Raw genomic sequence first — 25,716 nt, forward strand, 5'->3', positions numbered from 1 at the left:
CTGAAGCTAAGGTGAAGAGACTCGGATTAATTGCTTTGACAAAGAAGTCTCAGAAACACCCATCATAGACTTTGTTCTCTGCTTAATTCTCATGAAGAGCATTTTAAACGAACATAGCAAGCCGAGAAATAAAAAATATAAAATATATGGTTCAAGTATTAAAGGGGCACCAGGAAGTGAAATGGAGCTGAATCCTGTGTTCAAGGATATTAAATTGAATTAAGGGAGTGATGACCTTGGAGCAAGATCCCACCCAGCTAAATTTAGGTCCAGGCATGGTAGTACAAGCCTTTAATCCCAGGAGGCAATCTCTGAGTTCAAGGCCAGCCTAGAACAGAAAAGCTTAAATCCAGGCATGGTGATACACACCTTTAATCCAGCATTCAGGAGACAGAGCCACCCAGATCTCTGAGTTCAAGGCCAGCCTAGAACAGAGCATGCTGTAAGTAAAGAAAAACTTAAGTCCAGGCTTGGTGGACCACACTTTAAATCCCAGTGCCTAGGAGACAGGCATGCAGATCAAAGTCAGTCTACAGCGCAAGTTCCAGGACAGCCACGCTTAGGCAGTGAAGGAGCTGGAAAACAGAAAGCTGATGATAATGTAGTAGAACAAGGGGGCTCGTGTTCCAGCCCCAGCAAGCAGCAGAACTTGGCAGTTTTGGCCACTTGGCTCTGATCTTAAAGTCCAGAATAGAGGGACTACTGGAACAATTGATGCTGGTTAGCTGGAGTTAAGAAGTTAGCAATGATTAAGAAGAGGTCAGCAACACTGAGGTGAAATCTTCTGGGAAGTGTTTTCCGAGAGCACAAAGAAGCTGTGTTCCGGATATAGACAGGGTTGTACCTCATGCTGTAGCTGTATACTTGGTAATGTGTAAGAGTCACCCAGGTGGTACTGGTTTTGAAGGCACGCAGGGATCATGAAGAACAGCTGAGGCCTGGCACTGTGAAAGGCCATGGAAGGCCATTGGTGAAGGTGCAGCCTCAGTTGTGGTTGATGGACCAGGACCGAAGGAGTCATGTAAAGAAGTTGAGGCCTGGCACTATGAAGAGAGCCTACGAAAGACTATTGGTGATACCTAATTTCAGCGGAAGAACCCAGTGTATTGGAGATGCCAGTGTACCATGGGATGATCACCAAGAACAGCAGCAGCCGTGGAGTGGAGTCACCAGAGCCTAGAGTGCTACAGAGGGCAGAGCTGGAGGAGCCCAGAAGATCATGTGTGGATCGCAGACATTAGATGTTAGAGATGCCAGAGCCATGGGACATGTACTGAAGAAAGCTTCTAACAGGGAGTGGAACCAGCTCAGGAGAAAGAAGTTTGTTGCAGTCAACAAAGATGAAAAAGGAGTTGGAGATCTGAAGACCGCTTTGACATCAGACATGAAGATGCAGAGTTTGGAGTTTGCCAGCTGGTTTCCTGTCTTGCTTTGGGGATTACACTTAAGTGATTGGTTAGATGAATCTCAGAAGAGACTTTGAACCTTGGACTTTTAACATTGTTGAGACTGCTATAGACTATGGAGCTTTGGAAGTTGGATTAAATGTACATTTTTATCATGCTATGGCTAGGTATGGCCCTATAGACTCATGTGTTTGAATAAGTCTATGGGGGCCAGGGAGTGGCACTATTAGAAGGTGTGGCCCTGTTGAAGTAGGTGTGTCACTGTGGGTGTGAGTTTTAAGACCCTCATCCTAGCTGCCTGGAAGTCAGTATTCTGCTAGCAGCCTTCAGATGAAGATGTAGAACTCTCAGCAACTCCTGCACCATGCCTGCCTGGATGCTGCCATGCTCCCACCTTGATGATAATGGACTGAACCATTTAAATGTTGTTCTTATAAGAGTTGCCTTGATCATGGTGTCTGTTCACAGCAGTAAAACCCTAAGACACCTCCCTTCAGAAAAGAGCAGGCATCCAAGAAACAACAACCAAACAGACAAAATAAAATTAGACAAGGCAAAACCCCTCACAGTGAAGCTGCACAAGACAAACCAACAGGAGGAAAAGAGTCCCAAGGGCAGGAAAAGAGTCAGAGACATGCCCGGCTCTCACAGTTAGAAGTCCCACAGAAACACCAAGCCGGAAGCCACAACACATATGCAGACTCCTGCAGGCCCTGTGCTTGCTGCTTCAGTCTCTGTGAGCCCATGTGAGCCTTGCTTAGCTGACTCAGTGGGCCCTGTTCTTTTGGTGTTCTCCTACAGTCTTTACCCCACCTCTCTCACAGGATTCCCAAGCTCTGAGGAAGGGACCCTATGGAGACCTCTGATCTTTCCTTATAATGTCCAGCTGTGGGTCTCTGCATCCACTCCCGTCTGCTGCTGGAGGAAGCCTCTCTGGTGATGCTGGAACAAAGCACTGATGTGCAACTCTGGCCTTTTCAACATCCTCGTCCTGCTCGCCCTTCCCGAGCCTCCATTCACATTCATTAGCTGGTCCAATGCCGTCTCCCGTTGGCTGTTTTCACTACACTTTAGATTGCTCTTTCATTTCCTTAGATTCCTGGATGGAGCTGGGTACAGCTGGGCATCAGAGCCTTTTAACATGCATAGGGCCCTGGGCTGACACAGGTGCATCCGCACATACACCTGGACTTAGACATGTATGCACACACACACACAAACCTAGGCTCAGATGCATATGCGTGCAAACACACACCTGGTCTCAGACACGTATGCATGCACATACATGCCTGGACTCAGACACACGCACATGTGCACACAGCTGAGGTTATATATGCTAGCCCCACATTCATGGTAGATGCCTCAAAAGCACCACCCACTCTTCCATCATCCTCCTTTGTTCCAGCTTTCTTCGCTCTGAGGAGCACCTGGCGCTGGAGTTGTAAACTTCACACACTGCCAAGAGTCTCCATTTGACCAGCCTTTCACAAATGTTGAGTACTGTGCTGACAAGCTCCTGGCTGACTGTGGCCCTCAAAGGGCTGCTTTACACTTTCCTGTGAGGTAGAGGGCCATCCCCACCCCAGCCCACACCCCAGCCCCCCAGCCCACCCCACCCTCCACTCCACACCCCAAGATGGTGCTGCTTTGATCACAGCTGAGTCACTGATGGTCAACAGGTTTCTTCACTTCAGGTAGCTAGAATCAGGTGTCTTCCATCTATACAAATACTGGGCCTGGCCCGGCCCACAGGCATCTCTATTGGCTGCCCAAATCTATGACGGATGGAAGACTGGAATCAACCTCCTTCTCCCCAACCAGGAACCTTGAGAACAAAGAAGCCCCCAGGACAGGCTGTATGCATGGTCCAGTCTCCTCTCACCTTGTAGTTATGAGTTCTGTGCAGGCTTTGACCCAGGACCCTTCACGAGGGTAAAGAGAAGTAAATATAGCTCACTGTCTCCCCAGTTACGGCTCTTAGAGCTAAATGATAGGACAAGGTAGCGACTAGCAGTTAGATCCCTGGCAGGCAGACAGACAGGGATAGGCATAGAGAGAGAGAATTTCTGGCTTCTTCCTTGCCCTCCTGACCTGAGGCAAAGCCCTGGCAGCTTGAGACAAAGGCACGCAAGGCTTTTCCTAACGAGAGAAAGGTGACCCTAATTCCAGCCTAGTAATACCCTTAAACAAAACAATAGTCCTCCAGGAGAAGGCTAAACTTCGGCATCTGAGTCCCCCCACCCCCTTTTTTTGTTTGTTTTGTTTGTTTGCAGAGGGTATTTCTCTGTGTGTGCCTTGCCCTCTGGTCTGTTTTGCAGGGGCCCTTTCCCTGTGCTTACCTTATATTTCTGTCGGGCATGGTGCTGCAAGCCTCTAGTCCTAGCACTTCCAAGTCACATCTCTATGAGTTTGAGCCAGTTTGGTATACTTAATTCCAGACCAGCCTGGGCTACACAGAGAGACCCTGCAGCTAGAAAAAAAAAAAAAAAAAAAAAAAAAGTGTGTGTGTGTGTGGGGGGGTGTGGACGAGTGTTTTTCATCTGTTGATTCTGCCTGCAGAGTCTGCGTTCCCCCCAAGCCCCCGATGTTAACCCCCCCCACTCCCACCATCTTTTAACTCTTCAGGAGTCAGACACTAAGGGGGCCTTGATGACATCCTGCCATGCAAGAGCTGACCTGCAAGATCTTGCTGGGAAGTGAGGGTTGGCTTGGTAGGTGCAATACCACACAATGGCCTCAAGGGGTCAGCAACAAGCCGCTTTTCCCAGGAGCTGTCTAGCAGCGCAGCAGCTGGGCCCCAGGCCTTGGTCCACAGGTCACTCTGGGCTCCTCTCCTCCTTCCAGTGTGACTGGCGCCCATTTGGGCCTGGCCTTGTGGCCAACTAGTGCCCTGCCCAGATGTTATCGCACCGGAAAGAGCAGAGGATGGCATAACCAAACCACCCAACTTCAAGGCTGAGGGCATAGGAAGACCAGGGCACGGGCAGTGGTGTGCCAGCAGGGCACACCCCCACACACACTGTTGGCCAAGAAAGTGCCAACCCAGAGTCTCCGGCATCACCTCTGTCAGGGATGCTACACTGCATGGAGAACTGTGTGTGAGCGCCGTGGTGTGAGGTCATAGGTCTTTCCTGGAAAACAGATGACAAAGGTGGGTCAGGATGGGGACTAGTACTGGCTGTGTCTCAGGACCTTGGGTTACACCCAGGTCACCAGACATTCACTGTGTTCCTGTCACGCACAGCCTAGGCAGATATGGTCTCCATGGACACGCTTCTCACCATTCTCTCTTCTTCCAGCGTGGTTGAGGTTCTGCTCTGATGGCCATGGTCTGAGGTGTCTTGGGGATATCAAACCACCTGAATCCAATGTTGGCAGCTGTCATGATGTCTGCCTGTAACCCCAGCTCTCAGGAACCTCAGACAGCCTGGGGAAGGTGAGTCTGGACTGACCATACCCTGCAGATGCAGGAGTGGTCAGGGCCGGGTCAGTCCAGTTGTGACCATACTGCCTTTAAGAGGACCCCACTCTGGGTGGAAGCTGGACACTCCCAGCTTCTGCCTCTATCCCACCCTGCTCTGTGCTCTCTGTCCCCAGCCTCAGGCTGCCCCCTGGACAAGTTCCCTCCATTTCTTGGCCCTTGCACTCTTGCCTGCCCTACTCCTCTCTCCCTTGATCTGAGCCACCCTTGGGATCTCAGGTTTGATCGCACTTTGGAAGGCAATGGTGAAGACCTCACCCTTTTCCACACGAGGACCCTGACCCCCTAAAGCCCACATGGGGGTCGTTGTTACCTCCTCATTCTTGAGGACAACTACATAGGCTTGGCGGCTGTTTTCCTGAGCTCAGGAGAACCACGGCAGGATCTGTGTGGCCAGCAGAATTTCCAGCCGTCAGAGTTCTCTGTAAAATCGGGTGGTGGTGGATAGGTTATACCACGAAAGGTGTTTTTTGTTTTTTGGTTTTTTTTTTTTTTTTTTTAAGATCCTGGCCAGGGCTGCCCAGAAGCAGCCAGCTGCAAAGAATGCAGAGGGTGTGACCTTCTGTCAACAAACAGGTTCCCGCAGGCCCGGGATTTCTCAGAAGGCTTCCTGGAGGAGGCGGCGGAGCTGGGAGAGAGGCGCAGGAGGGAATCGGAGATAGGAGCGGGAGGGAGGGTAGACGGTACCCGAGGGCGGACTCCGGCCCGAACCACCAGACGGGTCACGTGAACGCAGGTGGACCGAGGTAGAGCGGTGACGCAGCGGGCGCGGCCAGGTGAGGCGGCAGGTGCCCAGGGAGTGACCCGCCCTCCGGCCGCGCAGCCGCCGGCGGAGCCCACCTGGCCCCGGCTCCGCCCGCTCGCCCGCCGCGCAGGAAGTAGAGAGGGCGGGACCGGCCGGCCCCGGGACGCGGGGACCCAGCGGCACTGCAGGCTGCACCCGCCCGGCCGCCCCTCGGCCGCGCGCACAGGTGAGTCTGGGGACTGGAGAGTCAGCCGAGGGGAAGATCACCTGGGGCGCCCGGAGCACCACTGCTCCACTCCCCTCTCCGCTCCAGCCCCTCCCGACCTCAACGACAACGTCGCGCCCCTCCGCTCCAGCCCCGCCCTCTCGCTGGGGTTGCAAGCCGGGGATCTGGAGCCTACTAGCTGCCCTGAGCCACAGTCCAAGGGACACTTTGCAGCGGACCTGGTTAGACACTAGATCGCAGAGACTCCTGGGAAGTCCCGAGGGGGCGTGGAAGTGACTCTTCCGGTAGCTAGAAAGACGATCTGTTTAGATAGGCTCCAAGAATGAGTGGCCTGACCCCTTCGTGCCCTTTCCCCACCTTGGTGGCTTTGGTGTCTAGTCCTCTAGCCAGGCTCCACAGTGCCTTCCAGTTGGAGGGGGCTGCCCCGAAAGCAGCGGGTGCGACTTACAGACTGGACGGTGGTGGGCACCTGTCCCCAACCCCCTTCCTTGGTCCCCATATCTGTAAATCAGGAGCTGGGATCTATTTGAGGTTGAGCGAGAAAGATGAACCTGGGCATGGGCCTGGTCCCAGGGGCTGGGATCTGAGTTGGTAGCCGCCAAGATGAGATCTCCTGGAGCCCAGACAGGAGCTGGTAGCTAAGTGGATGCTTGGGTGCGTTTGTCACTTGAGTGACCAGCTGCAAGGTCTCAGGTGCTGTGTGGGACCATTCTGACTGTATGCCGGTGTGCATGCTCTGATAGCACTGGCTTCCTACCCGGGTGTATGAGCACCCGGCTTGAAAGTTTCTGTTTGTGAATTCAGGCAAGCCGCTTTAGCCTCCCAGCCTGGCGCCTCAGTTTACCCATCAGAGTTCATTGATTGAATGCCCCGCTGCTGTGTTCCCTTCTGGGGACATGCTTCTATCTGCCCATGGTCCAGAGAGAAGCCTCTGGCCATGAGCTCACAGCATGGCCTGGTAGAGGGAAGGGTCTCTGGGCTTCTTTGAAGAAGTAAGGACTCAGCCAGAGAACAAGGTGAGGAGAGCTAGGTAGAGGCTCTCTGCCACCACCTCCTCCAAGTACCTAAAGCCAGAACCTCCTGGCTTGTTTGTTTTTAAAGATGTATGTATGTATGTATGTATGTATGTATGTATGTGTGTGTGTGTGTGTATGTATATATGTATGTATGTGTGTGTGTGCGCGCGCGCACCGCAGGCATGCCTGGTGCCCATGGAAGTCTTAAGAGGTCATTGGATTCCCCTGGGGTTGTGATGAGTTACAGATAGTTATGACCTAGCACGTGGGTGCTGGGATTTGAACCCAAGCACTCTGCAAGAGCAGCTGGTGCTCTTTTCTGTTGAGCCATCTCTCCAGCCCAGTAGCAAGAAACTTGTTAGGGCTAGAGTTAGGGTTATTCCAGGGGATGCCTCCAGTGTTACACCTCCCACAAGGAAGCCTAGTCCTGAGGTGAGGCAGCCGCTTGAAGTTCCAAACTCTGCAGACAGACACTCTCAGGTGTGCTGCATGGAAGATGGTGGCTTGCGTTTCTGTTTGATCACCTGGTCTGGAGGTTTGGTTTTGGTTTCGGTTTCCAGATCCATCCTGCCATTACCTGAGTTCACTCACTCTCCTTTCTGTGACACTCTGCTTAGGTGACTGCTTCTCTGAAGCATCCTGAGTCCAGAATCCTGTCATCCGTATCCAGTTCCTGGTTTGAGGACAACCATCTAGGTCAAGATAGGGCCTCAGAGCTTGGCTCCTCCTCTTGTGCTCTCACCGGCTGGGGCTTGACCCAGGCAGGTCACATTCCCTCTGTCCTGGCTTCTCACTGCCTGCTAGAGAAGTTTGGGGAGAGGTTGAAGTCATAGCCCGCTAGAGGATACCTTCTGTAGGCCCGTATTTCAACTGGTAAACTGGGCAGTGGAGGCCTGACACCAGGTCTCCCGTCAGGTCAAGACTCTGCCGCCTCAACCTATGCTTCTTTAGGAAAGCCTGCCCTGTGTTTGGGCTCCTTCGGCTTATGGAAGGTGAAGGAAGTGATAGGTGGGTATCTTGGGCTAAGACTGGATGCACCAGGTATGTGAGGAGTGGCTAGCTGTGATCCGGGTTTTCCCCACCTCAGCTCTGGGGCCGTTTGTTCCAGTTGGCTGTTACAGGCTGCTCTGTGCTCTGCTGCTCCCGGCATCCTGGCCTCGGGCCTCAGGAATACCCACTGGTGTGATCATCAGTGTCTTAAATGTTACAAGTTGTCTCCAGGTGGGCAAAACTGCTCTCAGGTGAGATCCTCTGAGCTCAGCACTTGTCCCCGCCCCTAACACACACCTGACAAATGGAGCTAGCTGGTATGGGTAGACTCAAGTCTCCTGCTCAGCCAGTCAGGATACCCCCAAGCACAAGGCCACCATTGTGGGTTGGCTGAGGCTCCAGGTAAAGATGGCCCAGCCTCAGAGCTGGTGATGGAGGGCCTCGAGCAGGGCTTAAAGTCTCAGATTCAGGGCAGTTTGGGTTCCTATGACCAGGTGTAACCAGCTGCAACAGGCTCAGGCTAGGAAGAAATCAGGTTTAGGGGACTAGAATAGGCAGCATAGGTACCTACAAGACTTGTGGGAAGCTGATCTGCCTGAAAGGGAAGGAGGGCAGAGGACCAGGTGCAGAGAGATGAGACCCACCTATCCAGGACCACACCCACAGTGGTCCCCTGAGATGTCTGTCAAGATCTCACTGGCTCTAATGGTATCCTGCCCCATGGTTCTGTGACCCAGGATTTGTTCCCATGGAGGGCTAGTGTGGCAAAAAGAACATGGGCTGTAGGTTCTAAGGCCTCAATCATGGGGCCATTTCCAGCCCACCCTGAGCAGAGACAGCTAAGAGTCACCTTCACTGTGGCAGGTGGGTTTGCTGAGTGGCTCTGATCCAGTTTCTGTTCACCTTAATCAGAACTTCTGGGTAAGTTATTTCTCACAGAGCACCAGAGCCTCTTCAGTGAGACACAAGGTGGGCCCAGGACAGAGAAAGCGCCAGCATCATTGTGGGAATTGAGCCCTGGTGTTTATAGGGGTACTTGGAAGAAATTGTCCCTGAGTCCCAAAAGCTCAGATTGAGGGAGAGTATCCAGACACCAGTTAGAGCTCTGCAGAAGGTGTCTTTGGAGGTGCTTCCATGCTCCCTGTCCCGTGAGCCTGGGGTGCCTAGGAGACAGAGATGACATATCCCTGGCCCATAAGGAGCCTGCAAGGTCTAACGTCTGGCTATTGGTGGGTATTCCCTGGAGCCCACTAGGAGAATCTGAGGCCCCTGTGTGCCAGTGTCTTGGTGAACCAAGAGTGAGAAGCCAGCCAGTCTGGAGGAAAGGAAAGGTACCAGAGGGTACCAAGTGGCCTTAACAGCAGCAAGAAGAGAGGCGAGGGAAGTTATCCCCAATGGGAAAGCTAAACCTTCCCAGCCACCAGTCTAAGAAGGAAGAGAGAAAGACCTGACTGTCAGAAATCTACCCCCTGCCAGGCTTGGTGGCAACACCTTTACTCCCAGCACTTGGGAGGGAGAGGCAGGCAGATCTCTGAGTTTGAGGCCTGAGGGTCTATGTATAGAATTCAGACCAGCCAGGGATGCACAGCGAGACCTTATCTCAAAAGTTAAAAAAAAAAAAAAAAAAAAAAAAAAAAAAATCTAGGGCTGGAGAGATGGCTCAATAGTTAAGATCATTCATTCTTGCAAAAGGACCTGGGTTTGCACAGTGGCTCTTTAACTCCAGTTTCAGTGGGTCTTATCCCCCTTCTGACCTTTGTAGGCACTTAGCATGCATACATGCATACATACACACATGCATGCGTGCAAACACACCTAAAATAAGCAAATATTTTTAAAAGGATTTAAAGACATTAAAGCCTGCCCCCAACTCCTTCCTGAGACGATGCCCGAGGTTTGTTTCCCTGGTGGTCAGAGGATAGCCAAAGCCGAGCCCATCCACTCAACCCTGAAGTGTCTCCTGCACAAAGGAGCCAGACTCTGAAGGAGCATGGAACCGCAAAACTGGACGGCTGGGAGCGGGAATTAACAAGGGAGCTGGGCATAGAAATGATTAACAACCAGGCCGGCCTCATGCCCCCCACCCCCAGCATGGAGCCCTGCAGCTATGCTGTGTAAGGCTGGCAGCCCAGCCCCCTCCAGACAATGGCAATCAGAAGAGCTGCCTAGACAGCTTCAGGATGTGTCCAGCAGGCATTTCAGTGTTGTTTGACAGGACAGGAACCCGGAAGTCATCAGCCCTGCTCTCTGGGGTCCCAGGCAGGCTGTTTGCCAGGCCTGTGGGTGTGGTGCCAGCCTGGGAACAAAAACCACCCCAGGAATGGCTCACCCGACAGGTTCCCTTTGGGCACCTTCAGGGCCTGCAATGGACTTTGCCCTCTGCTGGGTGAGGCCACGGCCTGCCAGGGGCCATGCTATCCTGCAAGCTTGAGCTTAGGAATGATGGACGTTTGCCTGTAGGAGAGGAGGTCAAGTAATGACACGGGGCCCTTCTGTGTGGTCTGTACTTTCTAGTTGAAATGATCCCTGTGTAAACAGATCGGTGAGAAGTCCATTCTAGGCCATCAGAAGACAGCTAAACTAACCTCTCCAGGCTTTGGTAAACCAGACTAATTAAGGGCGTGGGACCCCACACCACACATTTGTGACAGATGCCAGCTCCCGGGGGAGGCCTTATGTGACTGTGACTGCTATCATCCTCAGCCATGATTTGGAATGTCCTTAGGAATGCACCCTCCCTTTGGGGTACTAGGCCCCAGCCTGCCCCTCCCTGGGGCCAGCTAGGCTCAGATACACTCAACTTCTTGGGATAATTTTAGCCAAGAGCTAAATGCTAGAAGAACCTGGGACTTCCAGGAGTGAGCTGGGACACAACTGGCTTCCTGGGTGCTTGCACTTGGTCTAGCAGTGTGACTCAATATGAGCAGTGTGGCCAGTCCTGCTCTGTCCCCTTCAAGGGGGGACTTCTGGGCAGTCTTGGCACCATTCTGGAGTCTGAAATGTGGGGTAAGATGGAGCTGTGTGACCTGCCTGGAACTCCAGGGGTGGGTATAAGCTTCCTGAAGGCCAGAGAGTCACCAGTTCCTGAGGCTCTGAACCCATCCAAACAGCCCTGGTCCTCACCCCGGTCGGGTAACCCTAAGGGTAGCTGTTGCTTCCCACCCAGTTCAGTCCATCTGTCAGGCAGGGCAGGTAGGTACCATACCTTGAGAGCTGATCCTGGAACAGTCCCCAGGGCAAATGACAAGGGGTCATTGTGACCCAATGTAGGCAAGTGACATGGGTTCCTTTTACCGAGGCTCTTATCAATTGGGATTCGGGGTTGTTGGGTTTTGATGAGATGGTCTCACTGTGTATGTGACCCAGGCTAGCCTCAACCTCAAGAGCTTCCTGCCCCAGCCTCTTCGGTGCTGAGGTTTTGCAGGGTGCCTATAGGCTCAAGTCATTTCAATCTATATAGAGGTCTGAGCATATGAGGCTTCTTCTATGTTGGGCTCCTTTGTTTTTAGAAAAAAAAAAACAGGGAATTTCTCTCTCTCTCTCTCTCTCTCTCTCTCTCTCTCTCTCAAGATTTATCTATTTATATGAGTACACTGTAGCTGTTTCCAGACATATCAGAAGAGGGCATCTGATCCCATTACAGATGGTGTGAGCCACCATGTAGTTGCTGGGAATTGAACTCAGGACCTCTGGAAGAGCAGTCAGTGCTCTTAACCGCTGAGCCATCTCTTTAGCCTGGGAATTTTTTTTTTTTTTTTTCAAAAGAAAGATTCCCCCTGGAAACTTCACATTACAGAGTCTCTTGAGTGCTGGCCTGTCTTATCAGTGAAGCATTGTAGGATGCCAGAGATGTCAGGGATGCTGTTTGGTTCAGAGAAGCCTTGGCGGCTGCTTTATGACCCTTGGCAGCCAGTCAGGGATGTTTGAATGGATTCTGCGGGTCATTTAGGACCCTGGTAGGATATCCCCAAGTGAGGACATTGTTTTTACTGAGCCCATTTTGCAGATTTGAAGATTGAAACTGAGAGGTGGCATCTTTAATCATTGAGAACCCCAGGTTTCCAGGCCCCCAACAGGGCAGCTGCTGATAAGTGTGGAGGATCCTCCCCCCAGTCACGGAGGTAAGCGATAGCGCCGTGGACAGCTGACCCTCAGCAGATTAGTCAGTGTTAATGACTGGTCCCCACAAGGTGCTTCTTCCAGACCAGTCTTTACGCCGGCTCCTGCTGTATCCAGGCCGTAGCTCTGTTCACCTCAGTCTCCAAGTCACAGGCCAGTGGGATTCCCTGCCAAGAAGGGACACCACTTCTTCCCTGTTAGCCAAAGCCCAGCCTTAGACTGTGTTGGACCAAGGGAACAGAAAATGCTAGTACTGTAGAAGGAGATAGAATATTCTGGAAGGCACTGCTCAGGGCTGCCTGCTATTGATGGTCCAGGGTGGCAGACCGGGGGCAAGTCAATGCTGAGGGTAAAAAAGTCAGAGACGGGCCTCAGGCACGTGAGCTGCTGAGGTGGATGGGTGTAGTGGCTGAGGAATCACATATTGGTGGTGGCTGTCACCAGGCAGTGAACCCACTCGGCCATGACTCAGGTTGAAGATCCTGCTACTGTCTCACCTGCACCCTGACCCAGGGTTCACCTTGGACTCCTAAGACTGGGATTGTGGACCCCAACTTCAGAAAGTACAAATGTGTATTGGAGAGTGTTGTAAGGGGAGGCTTGTAGCCAGTCCCAGCCCTGTGGAAACTGCTCAGCCAGAGAAGGGGAAGCAGCCAGGCTTCGCTCGGATCCTGGCTCTGCTGCTTCTGAGGTGGACAGCCACTGAGCAGGAAGGCCATGGTCAGGCAGAGAGTTTCTTCTCTTTCTATCGTCCATCCTGCTTGCTCTTCCTCATGTTGGTCAGGGTCAGGCATCCCCTTAGCAAGAGTGCAGAGCCAATCAGGGCCATGGTCACATCCACAGCACTGGCTACAGTCTCAGGAAACCATAACTGTCTCCATGAAAACCATGCACAAAGTGCCCGCACATCAATAAGGGGACTAGCCAAGATTCTGGTCTGGTCTATGTAGCTTCTGGGCCCAGCACAGGTCTCTCCTTCTTTGCACCCTGCCAAGGAAATCAGGGTGGGTCCCTCCGGCTTATTCCAGCCACACACTGTTCCTACCAGACCCTTCATCCCTGCCTGAGACACATAGCCTCCCTCCTCAGGTAAGCCCAGACCCCAGCTATGCCATCTCCCAGGAGAGGGTCCTGGTGACCAGCCAAAGCAAGCCCTGTTCTCCCTGTCCTTGCCTGGGAGCTGTCAGGCAAGAATGTTAAACAGAATCAGGACTGGGCCCAGGGAGGCTGCGTGCAGAAGGCCCCTCTCAGCCTTTCACCTCTTGCTTGCCTCTCTCTAGGCCTCCGTCCGCTGTCACCAGCATGTCCCAGAGGTATTCTGACAGCTCTCTGGATGAGAAACTACTGGAGTATCGCTTCCATGCAGAACTGAGACTCGATGCCAATGGGAACCCCATGCCTGGACTCCCCATGGTCCGGAGCTCCTTGAACGCCCGAACCAATGCTGCCTTTGAGCCAGAAGCCTCAGAACCCCTACCGCCGCCACCGCCACCATCATCTCCGACGCCAGGAGATGAGGAGCCTCGGCCCATCATCCTCAGCACGCAAAGCCCCGCAGCCCTCAAGATGGGCACACAGCAGCTCATCCCCAAGAGCTTGGCTGTGGCCAGCAAGGCCAAGACCAAGTCCCCAGCCCGCCACCAGAGCTTTGGGGCAGCCGTGCTCAGCAAGGAGGCTGCAAGGCGGAGTCCTCAGCTCTTCTCAGCCCCCAGCTTCTCTTTGGATGACATGGATATGGACACGGTTACCGCCGGGAATCTGAAGCGCAACCTGAGGAACCAGTCCTACAGGGCAGCCATGAAGGGCCTGGGGCCACTCAGTAGCAAGGAGAACTCGGTCCATCTCGGCCCCAAGCTCCAGGCTCTCGCTGAGGAGTCTGCTCAGCCTCCTGCCCGGTACCTAGCCAAGAATAAGGTAGAGGCCTGCCGTGACAGGAGGGTGGCAGTGTGTCTAGGGGCTCAGGGGGTTCTCAAGCAGGGAGCCAGCCATCCTGCTTATCAGGGTCAGATGGGAGAGTCTCTATTTAATGGCCGTTCAATATTATTGCTTCCGAGGACACACAGAGCTAGGAGGCTTCCGGGCCTCTCTGATAGGAGATTCCCTCAGACGTGCTCAGGGGCACCCCAGGCACAGGGCTCAGTCAGCTTCCATGAAGGGCCTAAGATGGGCCTTTGTGGCTTTTTGACACCTAACAGATTCTTAACACTTCTGAGCCTCAGTTTCCCCATATATAAGTGAAGATGGCCACCATCCAGCTGTAGCATACTCCAAAGATGAGTACATGCCCTTTGTCGCCTAGAGCTGCATACAGCATCATGGGAAGAGCATGCTTCGAGCTGCATGCAGCGTCATGGGAAGAACATGCTTAGAGCTGCATGAAGCATCATGGGAAGTGTGCTTAGAGCTGTATTCAGTACCATGGGAAAAGCATGCTTCAAGCTGCATTCAGCATTGGGAAAAGCATGCTTAGAGCTGTACACAGCATCATGGGAAGAGCATGTTTAAGAGCTATTCGCAGCATCATGGGAAAAAAGCATGCTTACTTGGGCATCAGAGTGATAGCCACCAGCACACAGCATGCTCACCACAAGCTTCTGTGAAAGCCAATAATGGCTAAGGCAAGGCCTCTGCCTATGGCGCCAGGCCGTCCTTTATCACAGACCCCGTGTGACATCTACCTGAGGTGCCTGGTCCTCAGGAGCGGGATCGGTGGCACCACTGCCTCTTAGAACCAGGCCTGCCAAAGTCTCACTCATCCGTGGCTCAACTCAGTAGTGAGTCCATCTTGAACACCCATCCCTGAGTGTCTGTTGCATGCCCCATGCTGGGGTGCCAACCTGTGGCTGCTCTCATGCTGACAGGGCACTGTGAAGGTGTTAAGGGTTGGCAGATGACTGTGCAGGAGGCACAAGGATGAGAGGGCTCCCCATGGTCTCAGGGCCAGGAGGGCTTAAGTAGGGACTGGGGAAAGATTTGGAATGGAGGAGATGAGAGGGGGCTGGGTGGGTGAAAAGGAGCTAAGCCAGGCTCAACTGGGAGTGCCACACACAGAGATACACAGATACATACACAGAGATACATACATAGAGACTCTTATATCACAGAGACACAGCACACACAGAGACATACAGATACACAGAGACACTCATACGAGAGACACACAGACACATAGACATAACACAGATACACACAGAGCCACACAGACACATAAACACCACACACACAGACACATTGACATACAGAGAGACATACACAAATAGATATGTACACACATAGACATAGACACAACACACACAGGCACTCATATGGAGAGACACACAGGCATATAGACATAACACACAGTCACACACACATATAGACATAACACAGAGACATGTATATAACACAGAGACACAGGCACACAAACATATACACACATATAGAGACACACAGACCCATAGACACAACACAGAGACACAGGCACACATAGAAACAGAAACACACAGATACATAATACACTTAACCACACACATAGAGACACATGTAGAAACAGAAACACACAGATACATAAACACAACACACACACGTGCGCACACACACAAGGATACACATGTAAGTGCAGTTTTCAGGCCCTAACTGGTTCTAAGGAACCAGAAGCAACTTTCTTTCCTGGAACCAGTGAACCTGTGAAAGCCTAGTGTCCCAGCCAAGAGTGGGGATTCCCCAGATCTCAGTCCTTCCAATCCCCTGCCTCAGTTTCTGGGGCCCCAACCAGTACCAGGGCTAGAGTCTAACCAGCAGAAGTCTGCCCAGTTTTGTTTTCTCGAGACCCCTGCTCCATTCCCACCATGCCCCACTATGCAGGTAGCTCCTCTTAACTGGGTTGGTCCTCCCTGCGCCTGCCCCAGTGCAGCCTTCCTGTAGCAGGCCCCTGCTCCGAGCTCCGGCTTTTACCTGTCTTGGTCTCTACTTTGTACAGCTAATATTTAAGGAACACACTCTTAAGTCTGCAAAGCCCCTTCCCACTGGGCGATCTCTTACAACCTCTGGGCTACTGTAGCAACAGAAAGGCAGCCAACCCACGTCTCCCTCTCTACTGACTGCTGGGGTTTCTGTTTCTCATCTGCAGAAAACTCTGGGGCGGAAACGTGCACACAAGGGCTCTTTCAAAGATGGTAAGTGGTTCCCGGGGAAGCTAAGGGCTGAGCGTGGCCAGGAAGGGCCAACCCAGGGAATGGAGTAGGTCTGAGAAGATAAGACCCCAGTTGTTGATGTGACTGTTGCAACTAGTAGAGTTCCCTCGGGTCCCTTTGTGACCCAAGGACAGGACCGACCATTCCCCACTATCTTGAGTATTCAATGAGACCCAGATTTGTTTATAGGCATCAGGCCTCTAGAGAGGCAGACACCCATCTTTGTTCTTGGCATGGGATATTCCCAGTCCAAAGAGCCTCCTGGGAACTGCAGCTTGTGAGGAAGTTGTAGCCTGGGTTGTGTCTACCTGTTCCCACTGGGGCTGTGAGGCTTAGAGGCTGAGAAGTTCTAAGACACAGTGACCTCCAGCAAGAATGTCCCTCCCTCCTAGCTGTGTTAGCTCCAAGCCCCTACAAAATCTCTGGGATCTCCCTGTGAGGAGCTGCAGTGCTGTCCTAGTCTCAGGCTAATGGCAGCAGCTGCACAGGCTCAGAGGTGCCCTCAACTGGGTTGGCCCATGCCAGACGAGACTGGTGGTTGTTGGCTTTTGGGTGGCAACCAGCATACTCAGACCCCACCTGAGTACCCCGGCCTTCCTCTCTCAGACCAAGCACAGCTGGCTGCACCCAGCTTGGCCCTGATCTTCAGTGCCACATTCTACACTAGGTTGCTACGCTCTTCCAGGCTGGCCTTGCACCACTGTAGGACCCAGTGGGCCACAGCGGAGCCTGCATGTTTTTGAGAGCTTTGTGGGGCCTTTGGGAGGGCCACACCACCCCCAAACCCTCCTACAGACAGGTGGCTCTTCTCTCCTCAGACCCCCAGTTGTACCAGGAGATCCGAGAGCGGGGTTTGAACACGAGTCAGGAGTCTGATGATGACATACTGGATGAGCCCTCGAGCCCAGGGGGAACTCAGAGAGCAGACACCACCATCGTGGTCAAGAGCTATCGGCCTGCCCAGCTCACCTGGAGCCAGCTCCCAGAGGTAAGGAGTCCCACACCCATCCTGAATACACAGGAGGCCCCAGGACTTTTCCTTTCCTCACCTTGTAGTGGCCCAGGGCCCTTACAGATTCTAGAGCCACGGGGATACACAGTGCCCTGTGGGGCTGGCTGGGCTCTACTGGAGTGTGTCTTCTTTCTCTGTAGCAGGAGGCCCTGCTCAGTCTTACCCAAAAGGAACCCCTTTCCTAGGACCCTCATCTCATTAGGACAGGAAAGGTCCCAAAGAAACAAAGACATAAGGAGAGAAGCCTCTCCACTTTCTCCTTATTTCCCACATCTGAAAATGGGGTCTTGTCTAAGCTTTGAAGGCTCAGTCAAAAGCAGGGTCAGGATGGTAGTAGCCCCAGCACATACGGGCTGTGGCATGAGGGACGTGACTAGAGGCATGTGAGTCCTGTCCTCTGCAGCTTGTGGGTGTGGTAGGCAAAGGGGTGGGACACCCAGATTTTCCTTCATTTCAGTACAATGAAGCTTGCCGGGGGTTGAGGGACCCCCGTGAGGGTGGGGACCCCTCCAGCCAAGGGCCACAGCAGGGCAGACTGTGCCTCACAACTGGAAATGGTCCAGAAGTATACATTTATTGTCCTGTTAGATGCTAGAAACTGGGGGGGGGGGGGGAGGGAGGTGAGTCCCCCCATCTGGGATGTGGCCCAGCACACTGTACCCCATAACATTGCCTGATATTTAGAGTCTGACCTACCCAAGCTTGGAAAGCTGCAGGGGGTCCACACACTGTTGACAGCGCCTCTCACCAGCCCATACGTAGGAGAGCACAAATGAATCTAGTTCTCTAGCCTGCAGAGGCCAGCCATTGTGACGGTCCAGCCTGCCCTGACAGGCTCTATAGCCATAGGTGTGAAGGAGCCACTGTAAGGCAGCCTGGGGACCACTAGCCCCAAGGGCATGAAGCATGGAAGTGATAACAGTCAGTACCTCCCCTGATAAGACTGACCTGGCTGCCCAGGTGGAGTCTGACTCTATTCCTCGGACTCCCTGTCCACCTTCCTGACCTGGCCTAGGCCTCTATGGATGGAGCAGCGTTGTCTTGGGAGATTTCCATGGGGAGGAAGATAAGCTGAGGAGACATAGCTGAAGAAGGCTTCTGATGGCGGTGGCTCTGCCCTAGTTCTTCCCTCCCTCCCTCCTCCAAGCTGCTCTGTCCTCCTGGGCCAGAGGAGGATGGAGGTGGGTACCACTTCATCTGTAGGACCTGTGACTCATAGCTCGTTGGCCCATGTTCTCCTCAGGTGCTGGAGTCAGGTGTCCTAGACACACTGTCAGTGGAAGAACGGAAGAGGCAGGAGGTAAGACCACCGGGTGTGGTGTGCTGAACAGGCAACAGCCCGAGCTGTCCCTAGAGGTGGAGCAGGCCACACGGTGCCCTGGGAATTAGAAACAAGAGTGATACCCTCCCTCACCTACCATACTGGCTACCTCATGGGCCAGGCACAAAAATGGCTGAGGACTGAGTCCCCTCACTGCCTTATAACTCCTCAAGCAGCATCAGGGAAGGACCAGAGTCCTGGCCAGGGATGAGGAATGTGGCTCAGTGGTAGAGGGTTTGCCCAGCATGTGTTAGGCCCTGTGTTCACTCTTCCCCAGAAAACAAAGTCCCGGCTACCTCGATGCAGCTCGAGTTGGTAAGCCAGAGAACACAGGGATATGGGCTTGTAGCCTATGTGGCCGTCATGACAGCCCTCTGAAGGAGCCCCACACCCCAGTCTTCCCTCCCTCCTAGAGCAAGCACATCCGTCATTCTGAGCATCATCTTCTCATGCAGGCCATCTTCGAGATCCTCACGTCTGAGTTCTCCTATCTGCACAGCCTGAGCATCCTGGTGACTGAGTTCCTGCAGTCCCGGGAGCTGAGGGCCACTATGACCCAGATGGAACACCACCACCTCTTCTCCAACATCTTGGATGTGATGTCTGCCAGTCAGAAGTGAGACACCCTGTCCTTCCACACCTAGGTCCCCTGGGTCCCCAAAGATGCCACTTTACCCTGCCTCCAAGTGGTCATCTCTGTAGTGATATCAGTAAGCTCTGGGTGGGCCCTGGATTGCACCCATGGTGGGAAGCTTGGAGCAGCCGTTGGCTTGAGAGAAGGCCTGACAACCTGTAAAAGCCCTTGAGGGTTGGCTGTGGGGACACTGTGGTAGTGGGCATCCTAGTCTCTCAGGAGAGGGAGAACACTTCTCTTGTGTATAACCCTATACTACCAATGGGTATCTCACCTCAGCCCTGGGCAGCAGGAGGAGCCCACAGTATCCTCACCCAGCCAGGTGGCAGCCTCGAGTTGCAGCGCCAGGTCATGTTCTACCCAGCAGTGTCTGGTGGCCAGACTGGGCTCTAGTTCCAGGGCCTAGAATCGGAGGAGGGTCAGGCATGTAGCTGCAGACTGGTGGGGACGTGTCTGTGGTGAGTGTGCAAGTGCTTCTGTGAATGCGTGTATAAGTCCACGAGTGCTTTGTACATGTGCATGCCTGCCTGTGTATGTATCTTTGCACACTACCAATGGATCTCTCACCCAGCACTGGGCATAGTGTCGTCTTATATGTGTTTGCACACACTTATGTGCACATGCCCTGCTAAGGCCACAACCCAGGAGACCCCAGGCCTCCCAGTTCCTTTAGCCTTGGCTTCGCTGTTTGTCCAATGAGGCTGGTGCCTAGACCTCAGTGGGGTCAGAAAGAGTAGGTCACAGGATGCTAGCTCACAGGCTGGGCCCTCCAAACAGGATGCTGGCTCCTGCATGTCAGGATCAGCCTGGCCCCTGCTGGGCCTACTCAGCTTGATGCTCTCTCCCTCAGGAAGTTTCAGAGAAATTTAGGCAGGGAACAGGCCAGTCATATCCCTGGAGACAGAGGCTTCCTGTAAGAGATTCAGCGACTGGATGTGGGAACTACCCACACATTGACTCATTGGAAGGGAAGGGTCCCGGGAAGTGTGTGACCCTCATGCAGATTCCTGCCCCCAGTGTGGTCCCTTGATTCTGTGCAGCCTCTGATCGCTCAGTATGTTCATTGCTTTCCTGGGCCGTGACTCTCTAGCCTCCTCCCTGGCCATCCACGGTGGTCTCCTCTGAGAATTAGCACTATTTTGGGCCAGTAGCAGGAGGCCAGCCCTTCTATAGACCTTTCCAGGAATCCCTCGGAATTATGCATTTCAGCTGAGTGGCCTAGCTTGCCAACTGCATGGTGGGCCTGTGTCCAGGCAGCCTCAACTTCTGTTCATTTATGGGGCCATTAGCTTCCCAAGGGCCACTGGCTCTCAGACTGCACTTGCTTATTATAGGAAATGAGGCCCTAAGTGTCCATACCCACATCCACATCTGGGAAGGGTCTTCTCAGATGGAGTTCTCCCAGCTGCCTGAGAGGTGGACATAGCTCAGGATCAGCTACTGGCCCCACACACCAGGCAGTCAAGACCTAGAGAACCCTGGACCAACCTCTAATGTCATTTGCTCACCTTGTTACCATCCTGCCTGGCTCACTGGAGTCAGGATAGTGGTTTCTCCAGGACCTCTGCCAAGAGCCCAGGCCTCCCAGCTTGTTCCCATATGGGCTGGGCTCCATGCACGTGGACAGTTTGTGAAGCCCTGCAGGGAACTTGGCTGGCAGAATCACCTTAGTTTCAAGACCTACCCCTAGAGAGAGGTGGCTCTCCCTGTGTCCCTTAAGGCCCCAGTGTATCCGTCCTTGAGCTCACATCTATCCAGGGATAAGCACAGGGGTGGGTGTTACAAAGGCAATGTGAAGAGCTGATCTGTCACAGGGTCCCCTAAGGGTTGTGGGACAGCCCTCTGCAGGGAAATGTGGCCTAGCCTACACAAGGTTCTGCCTGACCCACTGGGCACTTGCTACGCAGTGCCTCCAAGAGTGGTCTGTATGGACGTTTTTGTCTGTATACATGTGCCTAGGTGTGTGTACACACCCGCCCAAACCGAGCCCCCACTTACCCCCCCAACCTCGCCTCACTTCGATGCCCCAGGTTCTTTGAAGCCCTGGAGCAGCGCCACAAAGCTCAGGTGTGTGTGGAGGACATCAGCGACATCCTGGAGGATCACGCCGAGCGTCATTTCCACGCTTACGTCGCCTACTGCTCCAACGAGGTCTACCAGCAACGTACCCTGCAGAAGCTGTCGTGAGTGGGGCCTCTGCACCCCCAGCCCACCCCACGCAAGTCCCGCCCGCCCAACCTCTTCCCAAAGTCAGAGTGACTCAGTTCCCCCCACCCCCACCCCCCTTTGCAGGAACAGCAACGCAGCCTTCCGGGAAGTTCTGAGGGAGATCGAGAAACGGCCTGCCTGTGGGGGCCTGCCCATGATCTCTTTCCTGATTCTCCCCATGCAGAGGGTGACCCGGCTGCCCCTGCTGACAGATGTGAGTGGGGGGGGGGGCGCCTTGGGTGCTGCTGTTGCCATGGGAACCCACCTGGAGGCCCCGCCTTCAGTGTTGCCTCTCTGACCTCTTTCCTCATGCTAACAGATCTGTAATTGGGTAATTACAACACTCTAAGGCGGTGTGATTAATCTTGCAAACTTTGCGGTCACTAACATGATACGGTAGCCTACAGACACACTCAGGCATGTACACGTACACCCTCGGCCCTGCAGAAATAATGTTTCTGGGTCCCCACACAGCTATTCCCCAGGATGGGAGGTATGTGTAGTACCAGATCTCCTTGTCTGGCTTGTCCCCAGAGGCCATTTGTGAGCTGTAGCCATACTGGTGGCCCCCACAGGACCCTCTCCCAGACTTCCAGATTCTGCCCCACGCAGGGCCTATTGGGAGAGGCTCAGGCAATTCCCAACCACTCTCTCCTCCAGACGCTCTGCCTGAAGACAAAAGGCCATCCCGAACGGTATAAAGCCGCCAGCCGAGCCCTGAAGGCCATCAGCAAGGTGAGACAGCTTCTCTGATAGGAAAGACCCTGGGTGGGGTGCGGGTTTGTGGTCCCAAGAGGAAAAGGGACTAGATCCAAGCCAGTGCCACCGGGAAGGGGGGCACCCTGTGGACCAATCCGTGTTAACCTCAACCCCGCAGCTGGTGAAGCAGTGTAACGAGGGGGCCCACAAGATGGAGCGCACAGAGCAGATGTACACGCTGCACATGCAGCTGGACTTCGGTAAGGTCAAGGTAGGTGCCGTGCCAACCCAACACCTTACTCTGCTGTCCATCTTAGGAGTCACAGGCTAGAGCAAGAGGTCTGGGTGGGGGCGGGGATCTGCCTGGCGGGGGGGGGGAGGGGGGGCAGCTAGGACTGTTGACCTTCTTGGGCCTTGGATTCCCTGTGGGGAAGGAGGCCCTTGAGCCTCCCTGACTCAAGGGCAAGGAGGTGTTGAGGCCTCTCCGAGATTGTCCCCCACCGCCAGTTTAGGTGGAACATTCCACAAATGCCCAGAAAATCCGTGTTGGCCACGGCCATCGTGTATAGTTAGACCATGGTACCTGTGGGACAACTCAGTGGCCATCCCTTAAGGTTCAGTCCTAAAAGGGGACAGCAAGCTCAATTCAGGGAGGCAGGGAGTCTTCTGCATCACCCCCACCTCGCTGTGTCCCATCTCCTTCATCCCTAGTCCCTCCCGCTCATCTCCGCCTCCCGCTGGCTGCTGAAACGTGGGGAGCTCTTTCTCTTGGAGGAATCCAGTATCTTTAGGAAAATTGGCAGCCGACCCACATGCTACCTGTTCCTGTTCAATGATGTCCTGGTTGTCACCAAGAAGAAAAGGTAGACACTGGACTGAAGGTGTCAGGCCAGAGAGCAGCCGGGAATTAGGAAGGATGGGGAGCGGCCCTGAGCCCCTCCAACCTTGGCATTCAATGCTATACCTGAGTTGATCTGGGGTGGCCAGGGCTCTGTCAGGTCTCTGCTCTCTCCCTCCTTGGCCACAGAAGCTCCTCGAAGTTCTGTCTCCAGGCCCAGGAGACAAGTGTTAGAAGCACTCTTGTGATAAACTGGTCCTGGCAGGAAAGGCTCTGATGAGTCTCCTGTGTCCCCACAGTGAGGAAAGCTACCTGGTCCAAGACTATGCGCAGCTAGACCACGTACAGGTCGGGAAGGTGGACCCCTCGGAGCCTTCACTGCCAGGAGGCAGCAGCCGCAGCTCCTCCGTGCCCTACCCGTTCGAAGTGAACCTGCTACACAACAGTGAGGGCCGCCAGGAGAAGATACTGCTGTCGTCTGACTCTGCGTAAGACATGGGATCTAACTGGAGAGCCGTGCGTGCGTGCCTTGTGTGCCTGCCTTGGGTGCCTGCATGAGAGAGCCAGAGCCTGGTGAGGATGGGATATGCGGAGCTGTTTTCTGAGAGCTTACTAGTCAGTGCCAGGCAGGGCCGTAAGCAAAACGCAGGAAAGAAATGAATTGCTGTAATGTCCAGTAACCAGGGAAGAAGCTTTAAGCAGAAAAGGGGGGGAGCATGCACGTGATCGATGGGCGTGCCATCGAGGTACCACTTAGGTAGAAACCCCAAGGGCGGAGGGAATGAGGCGGCAAACACAGAGGAACAGTGCTAAGCCAGAGCATGGCCGTGCAAAGGCCCTGAGGCAGGAGCATCCTGCCATCAGGCACCAACATTGATACCAGGGGCTGAAGCACAGCAAACCTCAGGACAGTAGGCGAGGTCAGAATAGTTAGTGATCATAGAACAGGTACTGGTACCACACAGGGGCTCATGACCCCAAGACAGAAGGAGGGCCTCAACTATACTCTCTGTGGCCTCCAGGAGTGACCGGGCCCGGTGGATCACAGCACTTACCTACAAGGAGAGACAGTGGCAGGATATCACCAACAAAGGAGGTGAGTGTGGGTTACAGCCCTCGGGTTGAGCTGGTCTGGACCTCAGGCAACACCACAGCATCACCAGGGCACCTCACTCGGCTGCTGGACCTTGACCTGCTGTACATACTGTGACTACGCATAGGTAGCCCAGGTTAACCTTATTGGTCCTTCTTAGGAGGCCTGAGGTCTAAGGAATAGGACAAAGCTGGGCCATCAAAATGTCGTCTCTGGTCCTGGATATTCTCTTAAGGGGGAGAAGTCTATCTGTGGGTGCCAGGTGTCTAGCCTTGTACCCCTGGAAGGCCAGTCTTTATCCAAGGGAAGCTGTCCATCTTGTGCTGGGACAGCTGGTGCCATGTGCCTGAGGGAGAGGACTACTGGGGGAGGGAGGACTACTGTCCTCTCAGGGCAGCAGAGCACTCCTGGCCTAGCTCTCCCCATTTCCCCCTAGAACTGCCCCAGGTGGAGGTCACCAAGGCATACTTTGCCAAGCAGGCCGATGAGATCACACTGCAACAGGCTGACGTTGTTCTGGTCCTTCAGGAAGAGGACGGTGAGTGTGGGTGGGGCCACCCGTGAGTGGGAGTCAAGCAGACACTGCAGAGCGTGCTGGGCTGCAGCAACCAGCACACACTTGGCCTGCCTCATCCCTCCTAAGAACTCCCTCAAAGGTGGGAGTTGGGGAGCTGGCTCGATTAGCATAAGGACCTGATTTGGGGTATGGTGGCACATGGCTTGTGACATCCCACTGCCAGAGATGGCAAAGACATGCAAATCTTAAGGGCCCCTTGATCAGCCAGCCTAGCTTCATTGTCAAGCTCCAAGGTGATGAGAGACAGTCTCAAAAGACAGAGCGGACAGCACCTGAGGAACTGATATTATGACCATGGGTGCACATGTATGTGAATCCACATGCACACTCCACACATACACACCACACTCAGTTTCCCCAAATGGAGGACCACGACAGGTACTAGAGTCATAGGATCAAAATGAGTTCATCACACAGGCCCTAAGTCAAGCAAATGGATGTCTGCTCCCAGAGTCTTGCAGTCCCCCAACCCCCTCAGGAGTCCGTGTGGCCGTGAGCAAGGCCTCTGCGGCTCTCTCTCGAGTCAGGAGGTGTGTGGTCAGTTCCAACAGTCACCAATGCCCTCAAACCCTCGAGAGCAGAGGTGGAGACTCGAGGCCTCCCCTCTCACGTGCCCGTCTGCATTCAGGCTGGCTATATGGCGAGCGTCTCCGGGACGGAGAGACGGGCTGGTTTCCCGAGAGCTTTGCTCACTCCATCACCAGCCGTATGGCCGTGGAAGGCAACGTGCGCAGGATGGAGCGGCTGCGGGTGGAAACGGATGTGTAGCTGGACAGCTCAAAAGCCAAGCTCTGGCGGACACAGCTTCAGCCCTGCCTGCCCGCAAGGAGTGGGAGGGGTTTGTCATGGGACACAGCTTCGATCCTTCCCCTGGGATCACGGTTGAGTGCAGAACTCGGAACGTGTATAGATTCTGCTTCTTAGACATCTTTGAGGCAAGCTCCAGGGGGTCCCACAGTGTGGGAGGAGCCTGGCCTGGCCTCACTGGACACCTGAGCTACACCACTAACAGTGATAAAGGACTGATGCCTTCATTGAAGACACCACAAGGCCATCTCCTAGCTGCACCCCTCCATCTCAGTTGGGACAAAAAGGGCCAGCGTTCTGAGAGGACAGTGCTGGTGGCAGGTGATTACAGATCTCAATAACATTAAAGTATTTCTTTAAATTTTTGTTTTA

At 53.8% G+C, this 25,716-nt stretch overlaps 1 protein-coding gene across 3 annotated transcripts; it reads left to right on the forward strand.

Annotated features, from left to right (window-relative positions):
* Nucleotides 1-4,411: 4,411 nt before the first annotated feature.
* On the forward strand, nucleotides 4,412-25,716 carry Arhgef16 (Rho guanine nucleotide exchange factor 16). 3 transcript variants are annotated; one of them, XM_076933622.1, is made up of 17 exons: nucleotides 4,412-4,557; nucleotides 4,706-4,842; nucleotides 11,871-11,985; nucleotides 13,264-13,897; nucleotides 16,092-16,137; nucleotides 16,974-17,143; nucleotides 18,411-18,467; nucleotides 18,944-19,104; nucleotides 21,153-21,305; nucleotides 21,415-21,544; nucleotides 21,991-22,065; nucleotides 22,208-22,300; nucleotides 22,741-22,892; nucleotides 23,167-23,355; nucleotides 23,890-23,963; nucleotides 24,397-24,498; nucleotides 25,166-25,716. In XM_076933622.1, the coding sequence occupies exons 4-17, from the start codon at nucleotides 13,286-13,288 to the stop codon at nucleotides 25,303-25,305; spliced, it is 2,154 nt and encodes a 717-aa protein (XP_076789737.1). In that variant the 5' UTR covers nucleotides 4,412-4,557; nucleotides 4,706-4,842; nucleotides 11,871-11,985; nucleotides 13,264-13,285; the 3' UTR covers nucleotides 25,306-25,716. The 3 variants fall into 3 exon arrangements, with proteins under 3 accessions (XP_076789737.1, XP_034357616.1, XP_076789739.1); XM_034501725.2 differs by lacking the exons at nucleotides 4,412-4,557; nucleotides 4,706-4,842 and adding an exon at nucleotides 5,693-5,858; XM_076933624.1 differs by lacking the exons at nucleotides 4,412-4,557; nucleotides 4,706-4,842 and adding an exon at nucleotides 7,332-7,882.

The sequence above is a fragment of the Arvicanthis niloticus genome, chromosome 5 (genome assembly GCF_011762505.2).
Source record: "Arvicanthis niloticus isolate mArvNil1 chromosome 5, mArvNil1.pat.X, whole genome shotgun sequence".
Taxonomy (NCBI): Eukaryota; Metazoa; Chordata; class Mammalia; order Rodentia; family Muridae; genus Arvicanthis; species Arvicanthis niloticus.

Excerpts from the sequence above, each read along its gene's own strand:
- Arhgef16 (XM_076933622.1), top strand. The coding sequence starts at position 13,286 with ATGTCCCAGAGGTATTCTGACAGCTCTCTGGATGAGAAACTACTGGAG. Across the intron at positions 17,144-18,410 it reads CCTGGAGCCAGCTCCCAGAG|GTGCTGGAGTCAGGTGTCCT; the intron begins GTAAGGAGTCCC and ends TGTTCTCCTCAG. Across the intron at positions 21,306-21,414 it reads CGTACCCTGCAGAAGCTGTC|GAACAGCAACGCAGCCTTCC; the intron begins GTGAGTGGGGCC and ends CCCCCTTTGCAG.